The 26,036-nt window shown below is 43.2% G+C and overlaps 1 protein-coding gene across 1 annotated transcript in view; it reads left to right on the top strand.

Moving 5' to 3' along the window:
• Positions 1-26,036, top strand: part of CFAP74 (cilia and flagella associated protein 74) — a 98,595-nt gene that overhangs the window by 14,187 nt on the left and 58,372 nt on the right. The window contains exons 3-7 of the mRNA XM_043486123.1: positions 21,215-21,290; positions 23,088-23,172; positions 23,281-23,421; positions 23,671-23,769; positions 24,717-24,821. Coding sequence (XP_043342058.1) covers positions 21,242-21,290; positions 23,088-23,172; positions 23,281-23,421; positions 23,671-23,769; positions 24,717-24,821 — 479 coding nt within the window. The 5' untranslated portion in view covers positions 21,215-21,241. The remainder of the gene's footprint in view (positions 1-21,214; positions 21,291-23,087; positions 23,173-23,280; positions 23,422-23,670; positions 23,770-24,716; positions 24,822-26,036) is intronic.

Genomic DNA, 26,036 nt, shown 5'->3' with positions numbered 1-26,036 from the left:
TCATGGCTGCTCCAGCAAAACGCAGCCGCTGATCCTGACCTTGGACGTGGGGTAGCTCCTGTCGGCCGCCGCCCCGGCCTTGGATGTTGGGTAGCTTCTCTCGGCCACGCTTCTGCACCGTTGCAGCTGCCGTGTGTGGCTTATAGCTTCATTGAATTATGCAAGCCCCTTCGCCATGACAAGGCAGTGATCCATTAGGGACCTATTGCTTCTACTGCTCCTCAATTTTAGCACTGGGCTGATGTGTTTTGAGGAAAATCCCAGGTACACTGTTTCACCTGTGAACACTTTAGTACACAATTCTAATGGATAAAGATTCATTTTAGCATAACCACAAACTCATCATTGACCCCAACAAAATTAACATTATTTCTTAATAAAATCTAATACCAACTGGTGTTTGTTTCCACACTTTGTCTCAAAAATGTCTTTTACAGTTTCTTGCTTGACTTAGGATCCAAATGAGACCCCCACCCTGCAAATGGTTGGCTTGTGTCTTAAGCCTTTTACATTTAAAACAGACCCCCTTCCCTTTCACATCGCCTAGGGACTTCTGTTTGTTGATGAAACCAGGTCATTCGTTCCATTTATTTTTTATTTGTGTGCATTCTCAGTTGTGTCCCACTCTTTGTGACCCCATGGACTGTAGCTCATCAGGCTCCTCTGTCCATGGGATTTCCCAGGCAAGAGTACTGGAGTGGGTTGCCATTCCGTCCTCCAAGGGATCTTCCCAACCAGGGATCAAACCTGCATCTCCTATGATTCCTGCATTAGGAGGCAGATTCTTTACCACTGTGCCACCTTTATATACATCTTATTTAATGTTACCCAGGGCTTCCCTGCTGGCTCAGCTGGTAAAGAATCTGCCTGGAATGCAGGAGACCCAGGTTCAATTCCTAGGTTGGAAAGATTCCCCTGGAGAAGGAAGTGGCAATCCAGTCTGGTATTTTTGCCTGGAAAATCCCATGGATAGAGAAGTCTGGCAGGGTGCAGTTCATCAGGTTGCACAGAGTCGAACATAGCTGAGCAACTAACACTTTCAGTTTATTGTCACCTAATGGGCTTCATCATTTCCTCATCAGGGGTCTTACTCATCTTTTGTTGTATTTATTCCCAAGAACTATGGTTTTACTGGTGTGATTGTAAATGATAAGTTTTCCAAATCTTATTCTCATTATTTGTTCTGATAAGGACTATCTTTGATTTTTATTATTGAATTTGTATCTAGCAACATTACTAAATTGTCTCAATAATATTAACAGTTTATGTCTGTATTCATTTGGATTTTCTACATACCAGTCATATTATCTGAAATTAACCACTATTTCCCCTTCTACTCATTGTGCCTTGTGTTTCTTTCTTCTCTGCATGTTCCTGTTGGAAGACCCAGTGGCTTTAGAGAGCACCCTCGCTTTGTTCTCAGTCTTAAAGGAAATGCTTTTAATAATTATGTTTTTTTGGTCTTGCCAAGTGGCTTGCTGGATCTTAGTTTTCCCAGTAGGGATCAAACCTGTGCCACCTGCAGTGGAAGGAGACCACCAGGAAAGCCCCTTGTTGGCAGACATTCCTTACCATGTTAAAAAAGTTCATTTCTAAGGCAAATTTGCTAAGTTTTTAAGAAGCATGTGTGGGATGTGCACTCTCCTCGATGCCATTTTCTGCATGGACTGAGTTGGTCACGCACTTCTCTTCTCTAATATGTTCCTGTGGTGAATTGACCTGGTTTCTAAGGCTGAACAAATCCATCTTGGTTGTGATGTGTCGTCCTGTCTATGTGTGTGGCTGAGCCTGGTGGTTCTTCAACTGGAGAGTGAGTCTGGGCTGTGATTTTTCTTTCCCTGTTTTCACTGTCAGGCTCTGGTAGCAAAAGCTGAATGATTTTGTGAAATGAGCCAGGGAGTGGGCCTTTTGCCCCTCTTTCCCGGAAGAAAGTGTGTAAGACTGGAACATTCTGAACCTCAGACATCTCACAGAATGGGACAGGGAAGCCTCAGAGCCTAGAGTTTTCTTGGAGGGAAACTGTTTGCTTATTGATTGAATTTCTTTTACACCTACAGGAATTTTTAAGTTTTCTAGTTTTTGTTCTCAAAACAATTTTGTTTAGTACTTTTTTCTAATAGTTTGTTTTTCTAGTTTTTGTTCTCAAAAGAATTTTGTTTAGTACTATTTTTCTAATAATTTGTCAATTGTCTCAATATTCAAATTTATTGCTGTAGAGTTGTTGATGACATTGTTACATTTTTTTTTCCACGTCTGTGGTTACAGACCCTTTTCTTCTTAATATGGATGATTTGTTTCTCCTCCTTTATTTATCGTTTTCATTGGAGATTTGTCAATTTTATAAATCTTCCAAAAGTAAAAACTTCTGGCTTTGAGAAACATCTTTATCACATATTTGTTTTGCAGCCTTAATTTCTGATCTTTTTTGTTTTTCTGCTTTCTTTGGGTTTATATCACAGCTCTTTTTATAACCCCTTGGGTTGGATGTTTAGCACATTAAGTTTTAGCCTGTCTCCTTTCCTGATATGAACATTTAGAATTACAAATTTACTTAGTTCTACCTTGAATTCCCTGGTGGCTCAGATGGTAAAGAGTCTGCCTACAATGCAGGAGACCTGGGTTCGATCCCTGGGTCAGGAAGATCCCCTGGAGAAGGAACTAGCAACTCACTCCAGTACTCTTGCCTGGAAAATCCCATGGACGGAGGAGCCTGGTAGGCTACATTCCATGGGGTTGCAAAGAGTTGAACACAACTTAGCGACTTCACTTCACCTTGGCTGCATCAGCTTAATATATGATATTTTCATTATAACTCAGTTGAAAGCATTTTTAAATTTCTATTATGATTTTTTTCTTTGGTCCATGGGTTATTTAGAAATTTATTTCTTATTTTCAAAAAATAGGTGAATTTATAGTTCTATATTTCTTTTTATTCTTCCAGTTTGATTGGAATATAATTGAAATACAGCACGTGTAAGCTTAAGGTACACAGCATAATGGTTTGATTTATATACGTCATAAAATGATGATAATGACATATTTTGTGAACATCCATATCTCATGTAGATACAAAATTAAAGAAATAGAAAATACTGTTTTCCTTGTGATAACTCAGGATATACTCTCTTAACAACTTTCATATATAATGTACAGCAGCATTAATTATATTTATCATGCTGTAAATTACATTATTGGTACTTACCTATCTTATAACTCAGCAGTCCCTAACCTTTTTGGCACCGGGGACTAGTTTTGTGGAATACAATTTTTCCACAGACAGGAGGGATGCAAGCGATGGGGAGTGGCTGTCAACACAGCTGAAGCTTATTTTACTCTTCCACCACTCACCTGCTGTGCAGCCTGGTTCCTAACAGGCCACGGATGGGTACCAGTTCATGGCCCAGTGCTTGGGGACCACTGCTGTGACTGGGAGTTTGTACCTTTTGCCCATCTTCATCCAGTTCCCTTTTCCCCAGTCTCCTGCCTCTGGTAACCACAAATCTGACCTCTTTTTCTATGAATTTGCTTGTTTTTGAAGTATAATTGACCTACTTGTGTTAGTTCCTGTTACATGACATGATAATTTATATTTCTATACATTTCAAAATGATCACATGATAGGTCACCACACAAAGATACTGTGTAGTCACTGCTGTGTTCCCCACACTGTGCATTCCATCCCTGTGACTCATTTATTTTGCCACAGGAAGTTTGTGCCTTCCAATCTCTCTCACCTATTTGTCTCCTCCTCACCCCACCACCCCGGCCACCCCTGTTTGTTCTCTGTATCTATGACTCTGTTTCTGTTTTGCATTGTTTGTTCATTTGTTTTGTTTTTTAGGTTCCACATATAAGTGAAATTTTAGTGTTTGTCTTCCTCTTTCTGATTTATTTCACTTAGCATAATTCCCTCCAGGTCCACTCATATTGTTGCAAATTATAATATTTTATTCTTTTAAATGGCTGAGTAACATTCCATTATGTATATACGCTACATCTACTTTATCCTCTCACCTGTTTATGGGCACTTAACATTGCTTACATATCTTGGCTATTTGTAAATGATACTACAATGAAAGAAAAGGGTGCATATGTCTTTCTGTGTGTTTAGGTTTTTTTTTCCTTAATAAATACTCAGGAGTGAAATTTCTGGTTCTTATGGTAGTTCTATTTTAAATTTTTGCGGTAATTTCCATACTGTTCTCCACAGTGACTGCATCAATTTACATTCCCAAGAACAGTGCAAGAGGGTTCCCTTCTCTCCATATTCTGCTGAAATTTGTATATTTTCTTCAGAAAAATGTCTATTCAGATCCTCTGCCCATCTTTTAATCAGGTTGTTCAGTTGATGTTGAGTTGTATAAATTTGTGTATACTTTGGATATTAACCCCTCATCAGAGATATTGTGTGAAAATATCTTCTTCCATTCAGTAGTTGGCCTTTTATTTTGTTAATAGTGTCCTTCACTATACAAAAGCTTTTTAGTTTGATAGTCTCATCTGTTTAGTTTTGCTTTTGTTTCCCTTGCCTGCGGAGACAAATCTGAAAAAATATCACTAAGTCCATTGTCAAAGAGCTTATTGCCTATGCTTTCTTTTACAAGTTGTATGGCTTCAAGTCTTACATTTGAGCCTTTCATCCATTTTGAGTTTATTTTTGTATTTGATATAGGAAAGTAGTTCAGTTTGAATCTTTTGCATGTAGCTGTTCAGTATTCCAAAAACCATTTGTTGAAGAGGCTGTCTTTCCATCATTGTATATTCTTGCCTCCTTTGTTGCAGATTAATTGCCATGTAAGTGTGGTTCTTTTCTGGACTCTATCCCATTGATCTATGTGTCTTTTTTTGTACCAGTACCATACTGTTTTTATTATTGGGGACTTGGACTACAGTTTGAAATCAGGGAGCATGATTCCTCTAGCTTCATTCTTTCTTGAGATTGTTTTGGCTATTTGGGGTCTTTGAGCTACCATACAAATTTTAAAATTCTTTATTCTAGTTCTGTGAAAAACACCATTGGTATTTTGATAGGGATTGCACTGAATCTGTAGATTGCCTTGGGTAGTATGGTCATTTTAACAATATTCTTCCAATCCATGAGCATGGTATGTCTTTGCATCTGTTTGTGTCATCTTTAATTTCTTTCTTCAGTGTCTCATAATTTTCTGATTACAGGTGTTTTACTTCCTCAGTTAGTTAGTCCTGGGTGTTTTAGTCTTTTTTTGGTGTGATTGTAAATGGGATTGTATTCTTCATTTCTCTTTCTGATAGTTTGTTGGTATATAGAAATGCAACAGGTTTCTGTGTATTAATTTTGTATCCTGCAACTTTACTGAATTCACTGATGAGTTCCAGTAACTTTTTGGTGGGTTCTTTAGGATTTTCTGTGTATTGTATCATGTCATCTGCAAATAGTGACAGTTTTACTTCTTCATCTCCAATTTGTATTCCTTTTATTTCTTTTTCTTGTATGACTGGGCTTCCTAGGAGGCCCAGTGGTGATAGTGAAGAGTTCTGACAAAACGTGTCCACTGGAGGCGGGAGTGCAAACCACTTCAATATTCTTGCTGTGAGAACCCCATTACCACTATGAAAAGGCAAAAAGATATAATACCAAAAGATGGCCCCCCCAGGTCGAAAAATATCCAATATGCTAGTGGGGAAGAGTGGAGGACAATTTCTAATAGCTCCAGAAAGAATGAAGCGGCTGGGCCAAAGTGGAAATGATCCTCAGTTGCAGATGTGTCTGGTAGTGACAGTAAAGTCTGATTCTGTAAAGAACAACATTGCATAGGAACCTGGAATGTTAGGTCCATAAATCAAGGTAAGCTGGACATGGTCAAGCAGGAGATGGCAAGAGTGAACATCAGCATCTTAGGAATCAGTGAACTAAAATGGATGGGAATGGGTGAATTTAATTCAGATGACCATTATATCTACTACCGTAGACCACAATCCCTTGGAAGAAATGGAGTATCCCTCTTTAGTCAAAAGAAGTGTCCTAAACAGTCTTTTGTATTTTGGTACATTCTCAAAAACAACAGAATGATCTCAGTTCATTTCCAGGGCAAACCATTCAGCATCACAGTAATCCAAGTCTATGCTCCAACCACCGAAGCAGAAGCAGCTGAAGTTGACCAGTTCTATGAAGAACTAACTACAAGACCTTCTTGAACTAACACCGAAAACAGATGTGTGTGTGTGTGTGTGTGTGTGTATTATAAAAAAGTAATTTATTTTCTTAATTTATATAATTTTTAATTGAAGGATAATTGCTTTACAGAATTTTGGTTTTCTGTCAAACCTCAACATGAATCAGCCATAGGTATACATATGTCCCCTTCCTCTTGAACCTCCCTCCTATGTTCCTCCCCATCCCACCCCTCTAGGTTGATGCAGAGCCCCTGTTTGAGTTCCCTGAGACAAAGAACAAATTCCCATTGGCTATCTATTTTACATATGGTAATGTAAGTTTCAAACTACCGCACAGTTGCACTCATCTCATACACTAGTAAAGTAATGCTCAAAATTCTCAAGCCAGGCTTCAGCAATACGTGAACTGTGAACTTCTAGATGTTTAAGCTGGTTTTAGAAAAGGCAGAGGAACCAGAGATCAAATTGCCAACATCCGCTGGATCATAGAAAAAGCAAGAGAGTTCCAGAAAAACATCTATTTCTGCTTCATTGACTATGCCAAAGTCTTCGACTGTGTGGATCACAATAAACTGTGGAAAATTCTGAAAGAGATGGGAATACCAGACCACCTGATCTGCCTCTTGAGAAACCTATATGCAGGTCAGGAAGCAACAGTTAGAACTGGACATGGAACAACAGACTGGTTCCAAATAGCAAAAGGAGTACGTCAAGGCTGTATATTGTCACCCTGCTTATTTAACTTATATGCAGAGTCCATCATGAGAAACGCTGGGCTGGAAGGAGCACAAGCTGGAATCAAGATTGCCGGGAGAAATATCGATAACCTCAAATATGCAGATGACACCACCCTTATGGCAGAAAGTGAAGAGAAACTAAAAAGCCTCTTGATGAAAGTGAAAGAGGAGAGTGAAAAAGTTGGCTTAAAGCTCAACATTCAGAAAACTAAGATCATGGCATCTGGTCTCATCACTTCATGGGAAATAGATGGGGAAACAGTGGAAACAGTGTCAGAGTTTATATTTGGGGGCTCCAAAATCACTGCAGATGGTGATTGCAGCCATGAAATTAAAAGACGCTTGCTCCTTGGAAGGAAAGTTATGACCAACCTAGACAGCATATTAAAAAGCAGAGACATCCCTTTGCCAGCAAAGGTCCATCTAGTCAAGGCTATGGTTTTTCCAGTGGTCATGTATGGATGTGAGAGTTGGACTGTGAAGAAAGCTGAGCACTGAAGAATTGATGGTTTTGACTTGTGGTGTTGGAGAAGACTGTTGAGAGTCCCTTGGACTGCAAGGAGATCCAGCCAGTCCATCCTAAAGGAGATCAGTCCTGGGTGTTCATTGGAAGGACTGATGCTGAAGCTGAAACTCCAATACTTTGGCTCTCTCATGCGAACAGTTGACTCATTTGGAAAGAGCCTGATGCTGGGAGGGATTGGGGTCAGGAGGAGAAGGGGACGACAGAGGATGAGATGACTGGATGGCATCACCGACTCGATGGATATGAGTTTGGGTAAACTCCGGGAGTTGGTGATGGACAGGGAAGCCTGGCATGGTGCGATTCATGGGGTTGCAAAGAGTCGGACACGACTGAGCGACTGAACTGACTGACTGACTAATGTAAGTTTCCATGTCACTCTCTCCATACATCAAACCCTCTCCTCCCCTCTCCCCATGTCCATAAGTCTGTTCTCTATGTCTGTTTCTCCATTACTGCCCTGAAAATAAATTCTGCGGTACCATCTTTTTAGATTCCATATATATGTATCAGTATACAATATTTATCTTTCTCTTTCTGACTTGACTCTATATAATAGGCTCTAGGTTCATCCACCTCATTAGCACTGACTCAAATGTGTTTCTTTTTATGATTGAGCAATATTCCATTGTTTACATGTACCACAAATTCTTTATGCATTCATCTGTCACTGGACATCTAGGTTGCTTCCATGTTCTAGCTATTGTAAATAGTGTTTTAGTGAACACTGGGGTACATGTGTCTTTTTAAATTTTGGTTTCCTCAGGGTATATGCCTAGGAGTGAGATTGCTGAGTCATATGGTGCTTTTATTCCTAGTTTTTAAAGGAATCCCCATACCATCTTCCATAGTGGCTGTATCAATTTACATTCCCACCAACAGTGCAAGAGGGTTTGTTTTTTCCCACACCCTCTCCAGCGTTTATTGTTTGTAGACTTTTTAATGATGACCATTCTCACCAGTTTGAGGTGATATCTCATTGTAGTTTTGATTTGCATTTCTCTCATAATGAGTGATATTGAGCATCTTTTCATGTGCTTGTTAGCCACCTGTAGGTCTTCTTTGGAGAAATGTCTGTTTAGGTCTTTTTCCCACTTTTTGATTGGGTTGTTTGTTTTTTCTGGTATTGAGTTGTATGAGCTCCTCATATATTTTGGAAATTAATCCTTTGTCAGTTGTTTCCTTTGCTATTACCTTCTCCCATTCTGAGGGTTGTCTTTTCACCTTGTTTGTAGTTTCCTTTGATGTGCAAAAGCTTTTAAGTTTCATTAGGTCCCACTTGTTTACTTTTGTTTTTATTTCCATTACTCTAGGAGGTGGGTCATAGAGGATTTTGCTTTGATTTGTGTCAGCAAGTGTTCTGCCTGTGTTTTCCTCTAAGAGTTTTATAGTTTCTAGTCTTACATTTAGGTCTTTAATCCATTTTGAATTTATCTTTGTGTATGGTGTTAGGAAGTGTTCCAATTTCCTTCTTTTACATGTAGCTGTCCAATTTTCCCAGCACCACTTATTGAAGAGGCTATCTTTTCCCTATTGTATATTCTTGCCTCCTTTGTCATAAATAAGGTACCCATAGGTGCATGGGTTTATTTTTGGGTTCCAGCTCACTTATCCGTTCTTCTGCTTCAGATATTCTGCTATTGATTCCTTCTAGAGTTTTTTTAATTTCAGTTATTGTGCTGTTTGTCTGTGTATGTTTACTCTTTCATTCTTCTAGGTCTTTGTTAATTGATTCTTGCACTTTCTCCATTCTATTTTCAAGGTTTTTGATCATCTTTACAATCATTATTCTGAATTCTTTTTCAGGTAATTTGCCTATTTCCTCTTCATTTACTTGGACTTGTGTGTTTCTAGTTTATTCCTTCATTTGTGAAGTATTTATGTGCCTTTTCATTATTTTTTTTTAACTTATTGTGTTTGAGGTCTCCTTTTCCCAGGCTTCAAGGTTGAATTCTTTCTTCCTTTTGGTTTCTGCCCTCCTAAGATTGGTCCAGTGGTTTGTGTAAGCTTTGTGTAGGGTGAGGTTTGTGCTTTTTTTTTTTTCCCTCTGATGGGCAGGGCTGAGTAAGGTGGTAATCTGCTGATGATTGGGTTTGTATTTTTGTCTTGTTTGTTGTTTGTATAAGGCATCCTGCACAGGATGATGGTTGGGTGATGCCAGGTCTTGTATTCAAGTGGTTTCCTTTGTGGGAGTTCTCACTATTTGATACTCCCTAGGGTTAGGAGTTCTTTGGTAGTCTAGGGTCTTGGAATTAGTGCTCCCACTCCAAAGGCTCAGGGCTTGATCTCTGGCCAGGAAAGGAGATTCCACAGGTGGTTTGTTAAGGCATTAAATGGGATTAAAACAAATACCCATAAATGAGAAACCAAAGATGAACCCCAGACAAATGGCAGTTACAAAATCAGGCAAATAAGAATTAAAATAATGAAATATGCACATATACATTTATACCCGTAAGCAAAATAAAAACAGTCCAACAAAAATAAGGTACAATAGTTGACCAGGTCAACAAAGGAAATCAAAAATGATATCCACCAGGTAAGAGCAAAACTAACTAAAGCACAAACTGGAAAACAAAGCTAAAGCAATGTGCCAACTGGGGAATAAAGCAATGAAAACAAAACTAACAAATATGGTGAGAAAAATAAAGGAAAGAAAGAAAAGAAAGAATAGAAATGCAAAGTTAAATAGAGGTAGATAAAGAAGATTTATATATATTAAAGATTAACTTCAAGGGGAAAAGAACAGTAGGAAAAGCAAACAAAAGACTAAATGTAGAAAATATAATAATTGGTTTAAAAATTTTTTTAATTAAATAAAAAAGGAAACCTCTATAGAACTCCATAGAACTCCATAGTTAAAGGCCAACTTAGAGGCAGAGGTTTATAACAGCAATAAAAAGTGTGACTGGAAAAAAAACTCAAAAGTTTAATTAGATTTCATAGTGCTAATAAATCGACAACTACAACAGAAGATAAAAAAGAAAAGAAAAGAAAGATAAAAAATCCAAAAGAAACTACAGAACAAGTCAAAATATAAGAATAATAAATGTTTTACTTGAATTTCTGCTGTCAGCTTCCTTTCCTTCACTGGGAGTCATAGTCCACCTTGCCTCCCTGGGATGCCCTCCAACACTGTGCTGGTCTCTGGATCCTCTTTGGGGGCATCTCAGACTTTAATCTGGTTCTACTCCCGTGTGTTCTTGCCTCCAATGTCCACAGCTATCAGAACTAAGGTGTTTTCTTTTGTAGGAGCTTTCAGTGTCCTTTCATATATTCAATAGAAACAGAGTCTGCCTAGTTGATTGTGTAGATTTAATCTGAAGCTTGTACAGCTGGTGGGAAGGGTTTTTTGGGTCTTCTTCCTTAGCCACAGTGCCCCTGGGTTTCAATTGTGGTTTTATTTCCACCTCTGAATGTGGGTCATCCACTGGGGTTTGCTCCTGAGGCTGCCCTGGAGGACTTGGGTTTGTCCCTGTGAGAGCCAGGTGTGGAGGTGGAGCAGCTGCTTGGGTTGCAGGGGTTCTGCCAGCACCAGGCATTCAGGGGAGTTAGCAGCTAGGGCATCAGGAAATAGAGTGCTCTAGAAGGGTGTTGGGTTCCTTTAATGGACCAGAACATGGTGGTCCAGAGTTGATGATAAGAAAGTGAAAGAGAAAGAAGCTAATGTTCTCTGGCTTATGCAGAGAACCAATAAAGCCCTAGGGCAGGGCTTGTACCACTCACGGAGGCAACAGGGCACCCTCTCGAAGAGGTCTTGAAAGTCCGGGCAGAAGAGTGAGCTCGGCAGGTTTCCACGCTCCAGAGAATTAGCTGGAGGGAGAGAGAGAGAAAGAAAGACACGGGGACCCAAGTCTCTGGTGGAGCAAGGGTGTTTTAATGATCTTTCTGTGAGTATATATAGGCTGTTGTACAAGGAATTTCTGTTGACAATGATAAAGATCAGAAAACCAAAGGTATAGCAACCATAATCAAGGGAACAAGGAATTAACAATGGTCATAAGGTCAGAAGACAATCCATATCTCAAGAAAGAGGGTTGTGACTAAGCAGTTTTGTCGTAAGGAGAATGTTTACTGAAGGAAATCCATGCATGTGTCTCATCCTACGACCTCAGTCCTGGGAGCAGCATGCCGTTGCACTCGTTCCTGTTACCAGGAACTGATAAGGAACAGAGGCTTTATGAGAGACAGAAAACAGCCCACAGGAATCCTCCCACCAAACTTTCTCTGACAGAAGGGTATGGCAACCAGTATTGGACAGTACACTCCAGTATTCTTGCCTGGAGAACCCCACTGACAGAGAAGCCTAGCAGGCCACAGGGTTGCAAAGAGTTGGACACAACCCAAGCAACCCCGCATGCATAGACGCAAGACTTTTTTTGCCTGTGGCAGCTCTGCCCCAGTGAGGGTTGAGCGTGAAGGTGGCACAGCTGCTTGGGTTGCAGGGATCCTGGCGCGCCAAGTGTGCAGGGACACAGACTGCTGCAGCTGCAGGGTTATGGCCCTATCAGAGTCTTTTTTTTTTTTGAGCATCTGGTAGCTGGTGATCAGAAGGCCTCTTTGCCTTATCTTTCTCTGTAGCCCCGCCCATTCAGGCACTTAGAGGGATCCCTTGCCTGGGGTCCTTCTCTGTTGTTCCACGCATCAGGCACTGAAAGGGGTACCCTGGGTGGGGTCCTACGCTGTAGTTTGGTGGTCAGGTGCTTGATTGGACAGCCTGTCTATTGTTCAGTTGCCTTTGCTGGCCTGTGGGAAGAAAGAGGCTAGAGTAATGGCTCCACCCCCCACACATGACTCAGCAGTATCACCTTACTTCCATGGCTGCCTGGCTTTCCTCCAAAGGCATTTCCCACCACAGTCTCCTCCCTCACGTCCCTTTCGCCCATCTCTCTGCAGTCAATAGCAGGCCTCACCTTGGGATTGCTCCACAATCCCTACGCCCCAGCTCCCAGGCGCTGCACCTTCTAGAGGACCTGCCCCCCTGTCTGGGGTATGTATGGCTGTGGCAAGAACTGTCTGATTCTCATTCCATTTAGGCTGTCACAGATCAGCTGTTTCACTCTCAGCCTTAATAAATGTTTCTCCTCTGACTCAGACAGTTGCCCCGATGTGGGAGTTGGACCCCTTCTTCAGTTCTCCCACCCACCGAGGGCAGGTCCAGTCCTACTAACACTCCTGTTTTTCCCCCTAGTTCCTTCCTCCTACCGAGTTTTGCGTGGTTCTATATATTCTTTTCTACTGGTCAGGTACTCCTGTCCGCTCTCAGCTGATGTTCTGCAAGCCCTTCTGTGTCTGAAGGTGTATTCCTGATGTATCCATGGAGAGAGATGTATTCCACAACCACCTACTCCTCCGCCATCTTGTTCCTCCCCAGATGTTCTTTTCATCACAGGGGACTGGAATGCAAAGTAGGAAGTCAAGAGATACCTGGAGTAACAGGCAAATTTGGCCTTGGAGTACACAATGAAGCAGGGCAAAGGCTAACAAGTTCTGTCAGGAGAACACACTGGTCATAGCAGACACCCTTTCCAACAACACTAGAAACATCTCTACACATGGACATTACCAAATGGTCAATACCAAAATCAGACTGATTATATTCTTTGCAGCCGAAGATGGAGAAGCTCTGTATAGTCAGGGAACACAAGACCTGGAGCTGACTGTGGCTCAGCTCATGAGCTCCTTATTGCAAAATCCAGACTTAAATTGCAGTAAGTAAGGAAAACCATTAGGCCATTCGGGTATAACCTAAATCAAATCGCTTATGATCATACAGTGAAGGTGACAAACAGATTCAAGGGACATATGGTCAACACAGTGCCTGAAGAACTATGGACAGAAGTTTGTAACATTGTACAGGAGGCAGTGACCAACATCATCCTAAAGAAAAAGAAGTTCAAGAAGGCAAAGTGGTTGTCTGCAAGGCCTTACAAATTGCTGAGAAAAGAAGAGAAGCAAAAGGCAATAGAGAAAGGGAAAGATTTACCCATCTGAATTCAGAGTTCCAAAGAATAGCAAGGAGAGATAAGAAAGCCTTCTTCAATGAACGATTCAAAGATATAGAGGAAAACAGTAGAATGGGAAAGACTACAGATCTCTTCAAGAAATTTAGAGTTATCAAGAGAAACTTTCATGCAATGATGGGCACAATAAAGGACAGAAATGGCAAGAACTTAACAGAAGCAGAAGAGATTAAGAAGAATTGGCAAGAATACACAGAAGAACTATACAAAAAAGATCTTAATGACCCAGGTAACCATGATGGTGTGATCACTCACCTAGAACTAGACATCCTGGAGTGTGACTTCAACTGGACCTTAGGAAGCTTTACTATGAACAAAGCTGGTGGAGGTGATGGAATTCCAGCTGAGTTATTTAAAATCCTAAAAGATGATTTTGTTAAAATGCTGCACTCATTTTAACTGACAGCTGACACAAATGTCAGCTAATTGGAAAAACTCAGCAGTGGTCACAGGTCTGAAAAAGTTTTTTCATTCCAATCCCAAAGAAGAGCAATGCCAAAAAATGTTCAGACTACCATACAACTGCACTGATTTCACATGCTAACAAGGTAATGCTCAAAATCCATCAAGCTAGGCCTCAGCAGTATATGAACTGAGAACTTCCAGATATACAAACTGGGCTTAGAAAAGACAGAGAAGTCAGAGATCAAACTGACTGACTGATCAAATTACCAACATTTGTTGGATTATAGAGAAAGCAAGGGAATTCCAGAAAGATATCTACATCTGCTTCATTGACTACACTAAAGCCTTTGACTGTGTTGTTTTGTTCAGTCGCTAAGTCACGTCCAACTCTGCAACCCCATGGACTATAGCACACCAAGCTTCCCTATCCTTCACTATCTCCCAGAGTTTGCTCAAATTCATGTCCATTGAGTCAGTGATGCTACTTAACCATCTCATCCTCTGCTGCCCCCTTCTCCTTTTGCCTTCAATCTTGCCCAGCATCTGCGTCTTTTCCAGTGAGTCAGCTCCTTCACACAGATGGCTAAAGTATTGGAGCTTCAGTTTCAGCATCAGTCCTTCTAATGAGTATTCACATTTATTGATTTGTGGATACTGAAACATCCTTGCATCCCTGGGATAAATCCCACTTGATCGTGGTGTGTGGTCCTTTTAACATATTCTTGGATTCAGTTTGCTGGTATTTTGTTGAGGATATTTGCATCTATATTCATCAATGATACTGACCCATAATTTTTTGTGTATAATATCTTTGTCTGGTTTTAGTATTAGGGTGATGCTGGCCTCATAGATGAGTTCAGAAGCATTCCTTCCTCTGCATTTTTTTTGGAATAGTTTGAGAAGGATAAGTGTTAACTCTTCTCTTTAATGTTTGGTAGCATTCACCTGTGAAGCCATCTGCTCCTGGAGTTTTGTTTGTTGGCAGTATTTTTTTAAATAGCTTTTTGTGGAAATCTCTTATGGTGCTTTGTATGTCTATGATGCCAGTTGTAACATTTTTTATTTTTTTTATTTTACAATTTTTAGAATTATTTATTTACTTATTTATTTTTGGCTGCATCAGGTCTTAGTTGCAGTGCACAGGCTCTTCATGGTGGCACACAGGCTTCTGCCTAGTTGCGGTGCATGGGATCCTGCATGTGGGCTCTATAGTTGGGGTGCTCAGGCTTAGTTGCCCAGCAGTATGTGGGATCTTAGTTCCCTGACAGAGATTGAACCCACATTCCTTGCGTTGAAAGTCAGATTCTTAACCACTGGTCCACCAGGGAAGTCCCCTAATTTTTATGTTGAAGTATAGTTTATTTACTGTGTTGTGTTAGTTTCAGGTTGTAAAGCAAAGTGATTCAGATATGCGTATATCCATTCTTTTTCAGATTCTTTTCCCATATAATTTTTTACAGAATATTGAGTATAGTTCCCGGTGCTATATAGTAGATCCTTGTTAATTGTCTATTTTACATATATTATTGTGTGTATGTTAATTCCAAACTCCTACTTTATCTCTTCCTGCCATGTATCCCATTTGGTAACCATAAGTTTGTTTTCAAAGTCTGTGAGTCTGTTGCTATTTTGTAAATAATTTCATTTGTATTGTGTTTTTTTAGATGCCACATATAAGTGAGATCATATAATATTCATCTTTTTCTGACTTACTTCACTTAGAATGGATGTCTCTAGGTCCATGTCACTGCAAATGGCATTATTTCATTCTTTTTTTAAAGGCTGAGTAATATTCCATCATATTCTTTTTCCATTCATCTGTCACTGGACCATTAAGTTGCTTCTATGTCTTGGCTATTGTATATAGTGCTGCTATGAACACTGGGATGTATGTATCTTCAAATTATGGTTTTCTCTAGATAGATGCCCACCAGTGGGATTGCTGGATCACATGGTAGTCCTATTTTCAGTTTTTATGGAACTTCCATACTATTCTTCATAGTGACTGTACCAATTTACATTTCCACCAACAGTGCAGGAGGGTTCCCTTTTCTCCACACCCTCTCTAGCATTTATCATTCGTATGCTTTTTGATGATGGCCATTCTTACAATGTGCGGTGATACCTCATATAGTTTTTGATTTTCATTTCTTTAATAATCAGTGATGTTGAGCATCTTTTCATGTGTTTGTTGGCCATCTGTATTTCTTCTTTGGGGAAATGTCTATTTAGGTCTGCCCATTTTTTTATTGGGTTTGTTTGTGGGGTTGTGTGTGTGTGTGTGTTGTTTTGGCCATGCTGCAAGCGTGCAGGATCTTATTTCCCTGACCAAGTGACCAGGGATTGAACCCGTGCCCCCTACAGTGGAAGCACAGTGTCCTAACCATTGGACTGGCAGGGCACTCCGCAATTGTTTGTTTTTTATATTGTGCTTCATGAGCTGTTTGTACATTTTGGAGATGAATTCCTTGGTTGCTTCATTTGCAAATATTTTCTCCCATTCTCTGAGCTATCTTTTCTTTTTGTTTATTGTTTCCTTTTCTGTGCTGTGCAAAAGCTTTAAAGTTCAGTTAAGTCCTATTTGTTTATTTTTGTTTTTATTTTCATTAGGAGGTGGTTCAAAAAAGATGTTGCAATTTGTGTCAAAGAGTATTCTGCCTGTATTTTCCTCTAAGAGTTTTATAGTATCCAGTCTTATATTTAGGTCTTTAATCCATTTTTAATTTATTTGTGTGTGTGGTATGAGAGTTCTAATTTCATTATTTTGCATGTAACTGTTCAGTTTTTCCAGAACCACTTATTGAAGAGACTGTCTTTTCTCCATTGTATATTCTTACCTCCTTTGTTGTAGATTCAGTTCAGTTCAGTTCAGTTGCTCAGTCATGTCCAACTCTTTGTGACCCCATGAATCGCAGCACGCCAGGCCTCCCCGTCCATCACCAACTCCCGAAGTTTACCCAAACTCATATCCACCGAGTCGGTGATGCCATCCAGTCATCTCATCCTCTGTCGACCCCTTCTCCTCCTGCCCCCAACCCCTCCCAGCATCAGGGTCTTTCCAAATGAGTGAACTCTTTGCATGCGGTGGCCAAAGTATTGGAGTTTCAGCTTCAGCATCAGTCCTTCCAATGAACACCCAGGACTGATCTCCTTTAGGATGGACTGGTTGGATCTCCTTGCAGTCCAAGGGACTCTCAACAGTCTTCTCCATGGAGAAGGAGATGGCAACCCACTCCAGTATTTTTGCCTGGAAAATTCCATGGACAGAGGAGCCTGGTGGGCTTCCATGGGGTTGCAGAGTCAGACACGTGTGTGTGAACACACACACACACCACGCCCCCACCCCCGTCTACTTTTATTCCTGATCAGACTGTTAGCCTCTGCAGGGACTACTTTTGGAACCTCATCCTCAGGTTCCTCAGGTCTGCCTTGGAGGTGTTGCTGGTGCCCGCTTGGGAACCCGGATGCCTCTGCTTTGCAGCGCTCTCCTGGCAGGGCACAGGGAAGCAGCAGGTGGCCATGCACTCGGTTTGCTCCTGGACTGGCTCCCATGTGATTACTATGTCTTCTCCATGTCACCTTCAGTGTGGAAGCCTCCTCAGCCCTTCCTCTAAGCTGAGGTTCACCTCTCTGAAAGAGGAGCTTGGGCATTGCTGAACTATGTTGATCTCTGCAAAAGCTAGATGCATTTTCTCCTGAGGTCTGTGGTAGTCAGCTCCCAAATGAAGCTTATTTAATAAAGGAATTAGTTCCAGTTGAAAAAAAAAGTCTTCTCCAAAAAAAAAAACGTCTTCTCCAAAAAAAAAAAAGTCTTCTCCAACACCACAGTTCAAAAGCATCAATTCTTCAGCGCTCAGCTTTCTTCACAGTCCAATTCTTACATCCATACATGACCACTGGAAAAACCATAGCCTTGACTAGACGGACCTTTGTTGGCAAAGTAATGTCTCTGCTTTTTAATATGCTATCTAGGTTGGTCATAACTTTCCTTCCAAGGAGTAAGCGTCTTTTAATTTCATGGCTGCAATCACCATCATTAACCATAAATGTGTGAGTTTATTTCTGGGCTTTCTATTCTGTTGCATTGACTTGTATTTCTGGTTGTAACTTCTTTTTAAATTCTGATTTCTAGATTTGAGCCCTCTCTGTTTTTCTCTTGATGAGTTGGCCTCAAGATTTATCAATTCTGTTTATCTTTTCAGAGAACCAGCTCAGTTTCATTGATATTTTTTATTTAAGTCTCTACTTCATTTATTTCTGTTCTGATCTTCATGATTTCTTTCCTTCTGCTAAATGGGTTTTGCTTGTTCTTTCTCTAATTGCTTCAGGTGTGTGTTTAGGCTGTTTATTTGAGGTTTCTCTTGTTTCCCAAGGTAAACCTGTATGTCTATAAACTTACATCCTATCACTGCTTTTGCTGCATCCCACAGATTTTGGATTTTGTTGGTTTGTTTTCATTTGTCCCTAGAAGAAATTTTTTATTTCTTCTTTGATTTCTTCAGTGATCCATTTGTTGTTTAGTAGTGTATTGTTTAGCCTCCTCGTGTTTGTGTTTCCTGTGGTTTTTTCCTTGTAGTTGATTTTTAGTCACATAGTTGTGTGGTCAGAAAGGATGCCTGCTATGATTTAAATTTTCTTAGATTTGTTGAGACTTGATATGTGGCCTATCCTGTGATCTGCCCTAGAGACTGTTTCTTGTACACTTGAAATTATTTGCTATTTTTGGATGGAATGTTTTATATAGATCTATTAAGTTCATTTGGTCTAATGTGTCATTTAAGGTCAGTGTTTTCTTATTGATTTTCTGTCTGGACGACCTGTCCATTAATGTAAGTGGGGCGTTAAAGTCCCCCCTTACATTAACTATTATTGTGTTACTATCAGTTTCTCCTTTTGTGTTTGTTGCTATTAATACTTGCTTTATGTCTTTAGGGGCTCCTATATTGGGTGCATATTTGTTTACAATTGTTAATCTTCTTGGTTTGATCCTTCGATCATTATGTAGGGTCCTTCTTTGTTTCTTGTAACAGTCTTTGTTTTAAGGTCTACTTTGTCTGATATAACTATTGATAACCCAGCTTTCTTTTCTTTTTTTTTTTTTTTTGGGACCCCTCCCCCAGCGCGCCCGGGCGCAAAGTCCCTGGTAACCCAGCTTTCTTTTCATTTCCATTTTGCATGGAATACTTTCTCCCATCATGTCTTTCAGTCTGTATGTGTCTCTAGATCTGAAGTGAGTCTCTTGTGAAGTGAAAGTCTCTCAGTTGTGTCCAACTCTTTGTGGCCCCATGGACTCTAGCCTGCCAGGCTCCTCTGTCCATGGAATTCTCCAGGCAAGAATACTTGAGTGAGTAGCCATTCCCTTCTCCTGGGGATCTTCCCAACCCGGGGATCAAACCCAGGTCTCCCTGCATTGCAGGTGGATTCTTTACCATCTGAGCCACCATGGTAGCCCAAGAATACTGGAGTGGGTAGCCTATCCCTTCTTTAGGGAATCTTCCCATCCCAGGAATTGAACCAGGGTCTCCTGCACTGCAGGTGGCTTCTTTACCAGCTGAGTTACCAGGGAAGCTCTTTACTGGAGTGGCTTGCCATACCCTCCTCCAGGGATCTTCCCAACCCAGACAGTCCCAACTCAGGGATCGAACCCAGGTCTCTCTCATTGCAGGCAGCTTCCTTACCATCTGAGCCACTAGGGAAGCCCATAAATACTGGAGTGGGTAGCCAGTCCCTTATCCAGGGCATCTTTCCGACCTAGGAATTGAACTGGAGGCTCCTGCATTGCAGGCAGATTCTTTACCAGCTGAGCTATGAGGCAGCATATATGTGGGCCCATTCAGTCACTCTGTGTCTTTTAATTAGGGCATTTAGTCCATTTGCATTTAAAGTAGTTACTGATAGGTATGTACTTCTTACTATTTAGTTAGTTGTTTGAGGGCTGTGTTTTTAGTTCTATTTTGTTCTTTTCTTCTTTTGTTCTCCTCTCTTATGATTTGATGACTGTCTTTAGTGTTTTCTCTGGATTCCTTTCTCTTTTGTATGTATGTATCTATTACAGATTTTTAGTTTGTGGTTACCATGAGACTCATATATAGCAGTGTGTATATGTGTGTGTTAGTTGCCCAGTTGTGTCTGACTCTTTGCAACTCCATGGACTGTAGCACACCAGGCTCCTCTGTTCATGAAATTCTCCAGGCAAGAATACTAAGTGGGTAGCCATTCTCTTCTCCAGGGGATCTTTCTGACTCAGGGATTGAACCTCAGTCTCCTGTATCACAGGCAGATTCTTTACCACCTGAGCCACTAAGGAGGCCCAGATGTGTGTGTGTGTGTGTGTGTGTGTGTGTGTGTGTATACATGCCACTGGTGGGTGGGGCTGAAGCGTCCCAAACTGATGTTGGCCTGCAGGTGAGTGGGACCAGATCCTGGGGTGGCTGGCTGAGGTGTCTTGGAGCTGATGTTGGCCTGCAGGTGGGCAAGCTGGGTCCTGACATGGCATGGCATAGGGCTGTGGTAGTTCTGGTCTGGCATCTGCCCATTGGAGGGCAGGGCTGGGGCCCAGGGCTTCCAGAATTGGTGTCAAGCCAATGGTGGGCCTGGCAGCAGGGCCTGGGGGTCCTGGAGTAGTTGTGTCAGCTCACTGGTGTGCGGGCCGGGTCTTGGCACTGATAAGCCGGAGGGAGGATTGTGACGTGGCACTCGCTGCCCTGTGTCCATATGTTGGAGCCAGCTCCCCAAGAACAGCTGCTGGCAGCGTCCCTGTTCCCAGGGTGAGCTGCCCGCACCTCCGGCCTCTCCAGGAGGTTTCCTGAGGTCAGCAGTGGGTCTGGCCCAGGCTCCTGTCAGTTTCCTGTTTCTGCTTGGGGCCCCGAGTGTGTGGGACTTTGTGCAAGTCCTCTAAGAGCGGGGTTGCTATTCCCACAGCCCTCTGCCTCTCCCAAAGGGAAGTCCATGCTGACCTTCAAAGCCAGATGTCCAGGGGCCTGTCTTCCTGGTGCCGACCCCCAGGATGGGGAGCCTGACATGGGGCTTGGACCCCATTCCTTGGGGAGAACCTCTGCAATTATGATGGTCCTTCAATTTGGGGTTCCCCCCAGGCGTGGGTCTTGATGCACCACAACTTTGCCCCCACCCCACCCATTGAGGGTCCTCCTTTACGTCTTTGATTGTAGACTGTCTTTCCTGCTGATCTAATCCTTACATGTCTGTAATATTCTAGGTGTGAGACCTTCCTCAGATCTGTGTACTGCAGATAATTTCTCATATTCTATGGCCTCTCTTCATCTTCTTAATGTCTTTTTAGAAGAGAAATGGTTAATTCTTTGAAATCCAGTTTTTTTTTCAATGTTTTTTAAATCCATCTCTGTACTTGGTAGACTTTTTGCAGCTGATTTTGCCCCAGGATGGAAGAAGACGAGAAGCTTTTGGATGACAAGCCGCTCGTGGAAGACGGTAATTAAAAAGGGTCCCCTCACAAAGAACATACATGTCACAGCACAGAAGGCACAGGGTGGGCTTGATAGGGGCCTTTTAATTCCCTTTTTTTCACAGAAACTACATTTTTTTAAGCTCACATTTTTCTCGAAAAGGCAGCCTATAGTATTCTGTCTTTAATTGGAGGAAGGGTCCGTGTGGCTGAGACCATGAACGTGGCGACTGTGGTTTCCTGCGCCTCTGTCGAGGAATCCGGTGCCATGTTTACTCCAGTCCTTTGAATGTGATCTGTTCTTGTTTTATTTTCCTGGAACCTTTTGGATAAAAAAAAAAAAAGTCCTGTGATCTGCAGTTCCTCTAAGATGTGCTTTGGTTTGGGCTAGTGCTAGACACCAGCAGGATAGCTTTACAGGGACACTGATGTCCCTGCCCCCCTAGGACCCACCTCCATGCCTGAGAGCCCCTGCCCCTATGCTGTGCTGCCTTCTCCCTCCTACTGCCCCCATCTCATGACTGTAGATTCATGCCTTTCAGAACTTCTTTTCAGTCATTTTTGCTGAACTTTAGTGAAGGACTGGAGATAAGCCGTGTTTTGCTGGAAATTGGCAGTGATTCTCAAAGGCAATAATTCTCACACTTTTTTGTCAGCAAACTCCATTATATTTCTAAAAAATTACTGAAGACCCAAAGAACTCTGGTTTACATCAGTTATACCTTTCAATGTTTACTGCATTAAGAACTAAAGCTAAAAGAAAATTTATTTACTCACTTAAAATAGCAGTAATGAACCTGCTGGGTGTAACATGCAGAGCCTGGCCTAAGAGCAGATGTCTGCCTCTCACTAGTCTGGTGTGGTGTCCTGTGTCATATGGCCTCTGGAAAACTCTGAAAGGTTGTTGCTGAGCTGTGAAAGACGCCAGGATTCTTGGCCTCCGGAGGAGAGGGATTTAATCTGGGCCCAGTGACAAGGCTTGATCGCTCAGAGCTTTTGTGTAATACCATTTTATTAAAGTATAAAAGAGATAGACAAAGCTTCTGACATAGACATCAGAAGGGAGCAGAAAGAGTGCCCCCCCTTGCTAGTTTTAACAAGCTGTTTTATGTCTGTTAGAAAGGTATTAATCAGATAAGAGAGACACACCTCAAGGCTGAGGGAGTTTCACCAGGCCCCTCTCTCACAACACGCATTTTTGAGATAGGACAGCCCGAGGTGTATCCTCCCCCCAGTCATAAAACAACTAATATGAATACTGGTTTGTTGAGCTATTATCAGCCCAAGGTTTGAGAAAAGAAAAAAGTTAGTCTTAGGTGGAACCATTTTGAAGAAAGGCAAATTCCAAAGCAAATACATAGTTTCATTAACATAGTTTAAGAAAAACATTTATGTAAGAAAAACTCATTGGTTAGCTCAAGGTTTGAGAAAAGTTAAGTTCAAGTGGAACGAGGTGTCATCATGGCCACACAGAATTTTAAGAGAAACCTCCTTTTAATTTTGCACAGAGAAGGAAAAAAAATCTGATACTTGTAGTTTGTTTCCTCCTGCTGCTTAAGGGAGAGATAAAAAATGTCTAACACTTGCAGTGTATTTCCTCTGTTTGGAGACCACTGTTACCCTGTCAACTTCACGCCACACTCACCAAGCTCAGGGTGGAAGAGACACGTAGTGTCTTGCTATTGTTATGAAAATAGCTTTGACGTGCCGACCCCTAGAAAGGGTTCCCCGGGCCACGTTTTGAGAACTGCTGCACCTGTCAGGATTTATCCAGGAGCCTCAGGCTTGAGGGTCTCATCTGCTTTCTCCTGCTTGCCGTCTAGACACAGAGGAGCTGGAGGACCCGGAGGTTGTGCTGGACTATGTCCCAAGGGAGGCTGAGCAGAAGGCCGGCCTGGGAAGCTCCTGGTAACTGACCCGGGTGAGGACAGGGTGAGGGGACCTCTGTGTTCTGGACAGTACGGTGGGGGGACATGGCCCCCACACAAGGGTGGCAGGTGTCCTTTCCGCGTGAAGTCCAGGAATAGAGCAGAGCAAGGACAAGCAGAAGCTGAGGTTGACGGCCCAGGAAAAAATGCAGGCCTCCCGGATGTGCAGGGACTTGAGACACCTGGACCAGCTGCATGAAGAGAAGGACCTTTTCATCCAGAAGACAAGGTGAGTGGGCCAGTTGGTCCCCTGCCCCGGGCTGTGCGGGTGCCCTGGCCGTGGGGGTTCTCTGCCCTCCACTTCTATCTGACCAGCCGTGACACTGCCGTGTGGATGACATGAAACTTCACTCCTGAATGTGTGAGATGGAGGAGGAGAGGCTGTGTCAGCCGCCCCGGGCCTGTCCCACTCAAGGAGAGGGAGACTGAGGCCTGGGGTACGCGGGACCACTCACCCTGGTTCTGGCTCAACTTCCAGAGGGGAGCTACGTGCCTGTCGAAGGAGGATGGAACTCCTGGTCAAGCAGCAGGAGAGCGTGGCTGCCGAGATGGCTGCGGAGAGGGCAGCCAACAACATGTAGGTCAGAGGTTGGAGGTGGGGCCTTGGGGCCAGTGTGTGAGCAAGGAGCTGTGTCCACCCAATTGTTACCCGCATCTAGTGCCCACTGCACCTGGGTGGCAAGGGAATGGACCCATCTCCTGCCCTTGTGGGAATCTGACAGCAGCAGCAGACACCAGGAGGCAGGTGGCCACGACCCAGAAGGGCGGTCACTTTGATACAGGTGTCCAGGGGGCCCTCCCTGAGAAGCCGACCCACAGGCTGGGACCTGAGTGATAGAAATAGCAGCCACACGGCCCTGGAGCAGGAACACCAGGATGGGCTAGGTAGGGGTGGGGAGGAGCATCCAGCACAGGGCCCCAGATGGCACCAGGTCACGGGCCTACAGACCAGAGCCATCTGGTCAGTGTCACTCAAGGCCATTCTCATAGAGATGACCCCACCCACTTCTGCCCTTAGAGGGGGTATTTAGGGGCAGGGGTGGTGTATCTGTGTGTCCTATGCCATCCCCACCCACCCCATTCATCAGAGCATAACTGGGCTCAGATGACTGGGGGTCAGAGGGACTTGAAGTAGAAATTTCAAGGGGATTTCTTGAAGCGAGCCCCCACCAAGGGGGGCTTGGCCAAGGGGGTCTCTTGGTGGCTTTTGTCCTCGAGATGCTTCTGGTTGGCAAGTGAGTATGCTCAGTCCTTCCTGGGCCAAAAGCAGGCTGTGCCTGCTGCTCTGAGGATCTGGCAACCAGGAGCCAGCTCCCCATCCTTGTTAGAGAGGCCAGCGGAGCCAGTAAAGGCAGCGTGGTCAGATCAGTGAGGGTAGGCCCAGTAGAAGCCTGCCTTCGGCCACGTTTCTGCCCACCCCGCTGACCACTCATCTCCTGCAAGTGAAAAAATCAGGTGAAGGCATGGCTGGCTGGGGGCTGGCAACCCCAAGGCCCTGACTGCCGCCGTCCCTGGGGTCCCCAGGGCAGCCATGGGACGCCTGGAGGCAGCGTTGCAGCGCCTGTGCTCGGAGCTGGAGAACGAGCGGGACCTGCAGGCGCGGATGACGGCGGTGCTACAGCAGAACGAGTGAGTCCAGGCCAGCTGGGGCTGGTGGTGGGGCCTTGAGACAGAGAACCACACTTGGCACTTGACTTTCAAGCTGCCTAAAAATGGAAGGGTAGTCAAGACTTCCCTTTTTGTTCAGTGTTTTTCACTTTCTCCACGTTTGTTTGAGTTCTTAGGAACCATGAAATCAGCTTCTTCTGATTTTTTTTTCTGCTCTTTGTGCCACCATGGAACAACCAAAATGATTTTTAAATCTTTACGCCTTTTCTACAAGCATCCCCCCAGACCCCACCCCCTAGAGAGATGCTCCACCAGGAGCTTGTCCTGGCAGCCCCGCTGTGCGCCACCCAGCACCTGGGCTGTTCCTCCCCTGCCTGGGACACCCCTGGCAGCTCTGCCTTTGTCCACTGTATCGTCCATTTCATTTTTTAAAGCTTCTAACTTTTGAAAGAATTTCAAGTTTACAGAAGACTTGCAGAAACAGCACGAAGAATCCCCAGTGTCCCCCTTCCCCCCATTATCTGGTGACACTTTACAGCAAGAGGGTCCCCCCTGGGGTGGTTACAGAGGGTCGTCCTGCTTCCAGTAGGAAAGACCTTCTGACCTCAATATTTCTGAAGATTCCGCCCCCGGAAGGGCCCCCCAGGTTGCCTTTGTGTGATGTCGCCTCAGGACGGCAGCCTAGGATCCCCCACCTGGTGCCCCCCAGCAAGAGTCCTGATGGCCACTGTTCCCTTTTCTGCAGGGGTAGATTTCAGTCCCTTGATGGAGATGCGGTCTGCAGGGTTCCTTCTGCACAGCCACGCTTTTCCTGTGGGAACTTGCTGGAACTTGTGGTGCACTGTGTGAACCTGGACAGCACCTCCCCGCCCCTCTCACGCTCCCGTTTTGCATTTACTGATGTTTCTCGCTTGAATCGGTTATGATGATGGCTGCCAAAGGGCGATTTTCATTCTTATTTTTTTTGTGTGGCGTGTGGCACCTTAGTTCCCTGACCACCTGTGGTGGGAGCAGAATCCTCACCACTGGACCGCCAGGGAGGTCCCTGCGAGCAGTGTTCTAATTCTGTGAGTCTTTCTAAATGTGCGAGTTCTCATCCTGCTGTATAGAGCAATGCTGTCTTCATGTCTTTCTGTGTCAGTGCAGACTCTCCAACTTCTTTTCTGCTCAGTGACTTGTTCCTGCTCCGTCTTCATTCATTTCGATGCTCTCATCATACCCAGTTTGGCCAGTGGT

This window comes from Cervus canadensis, chromosome 13, assembly GCF_019320065.1.
Source record: "Cervus canadensis isolate Bull #8, Minnesota chromosome 13, ASM1932006v1, whole genome shotgun sequence".
Taxonomy (NCBI): domain Eukaryota; kingdom Metazoa; phylum Chordata; class Mammalia; order Artiodactyla; family Cervidae; genus Cervus; species Cervus canadensis.
Note: the sequence above shows the minus strand (reverse complement) of the source record. Positions and strands in the feature narration are given on the sequence as shown.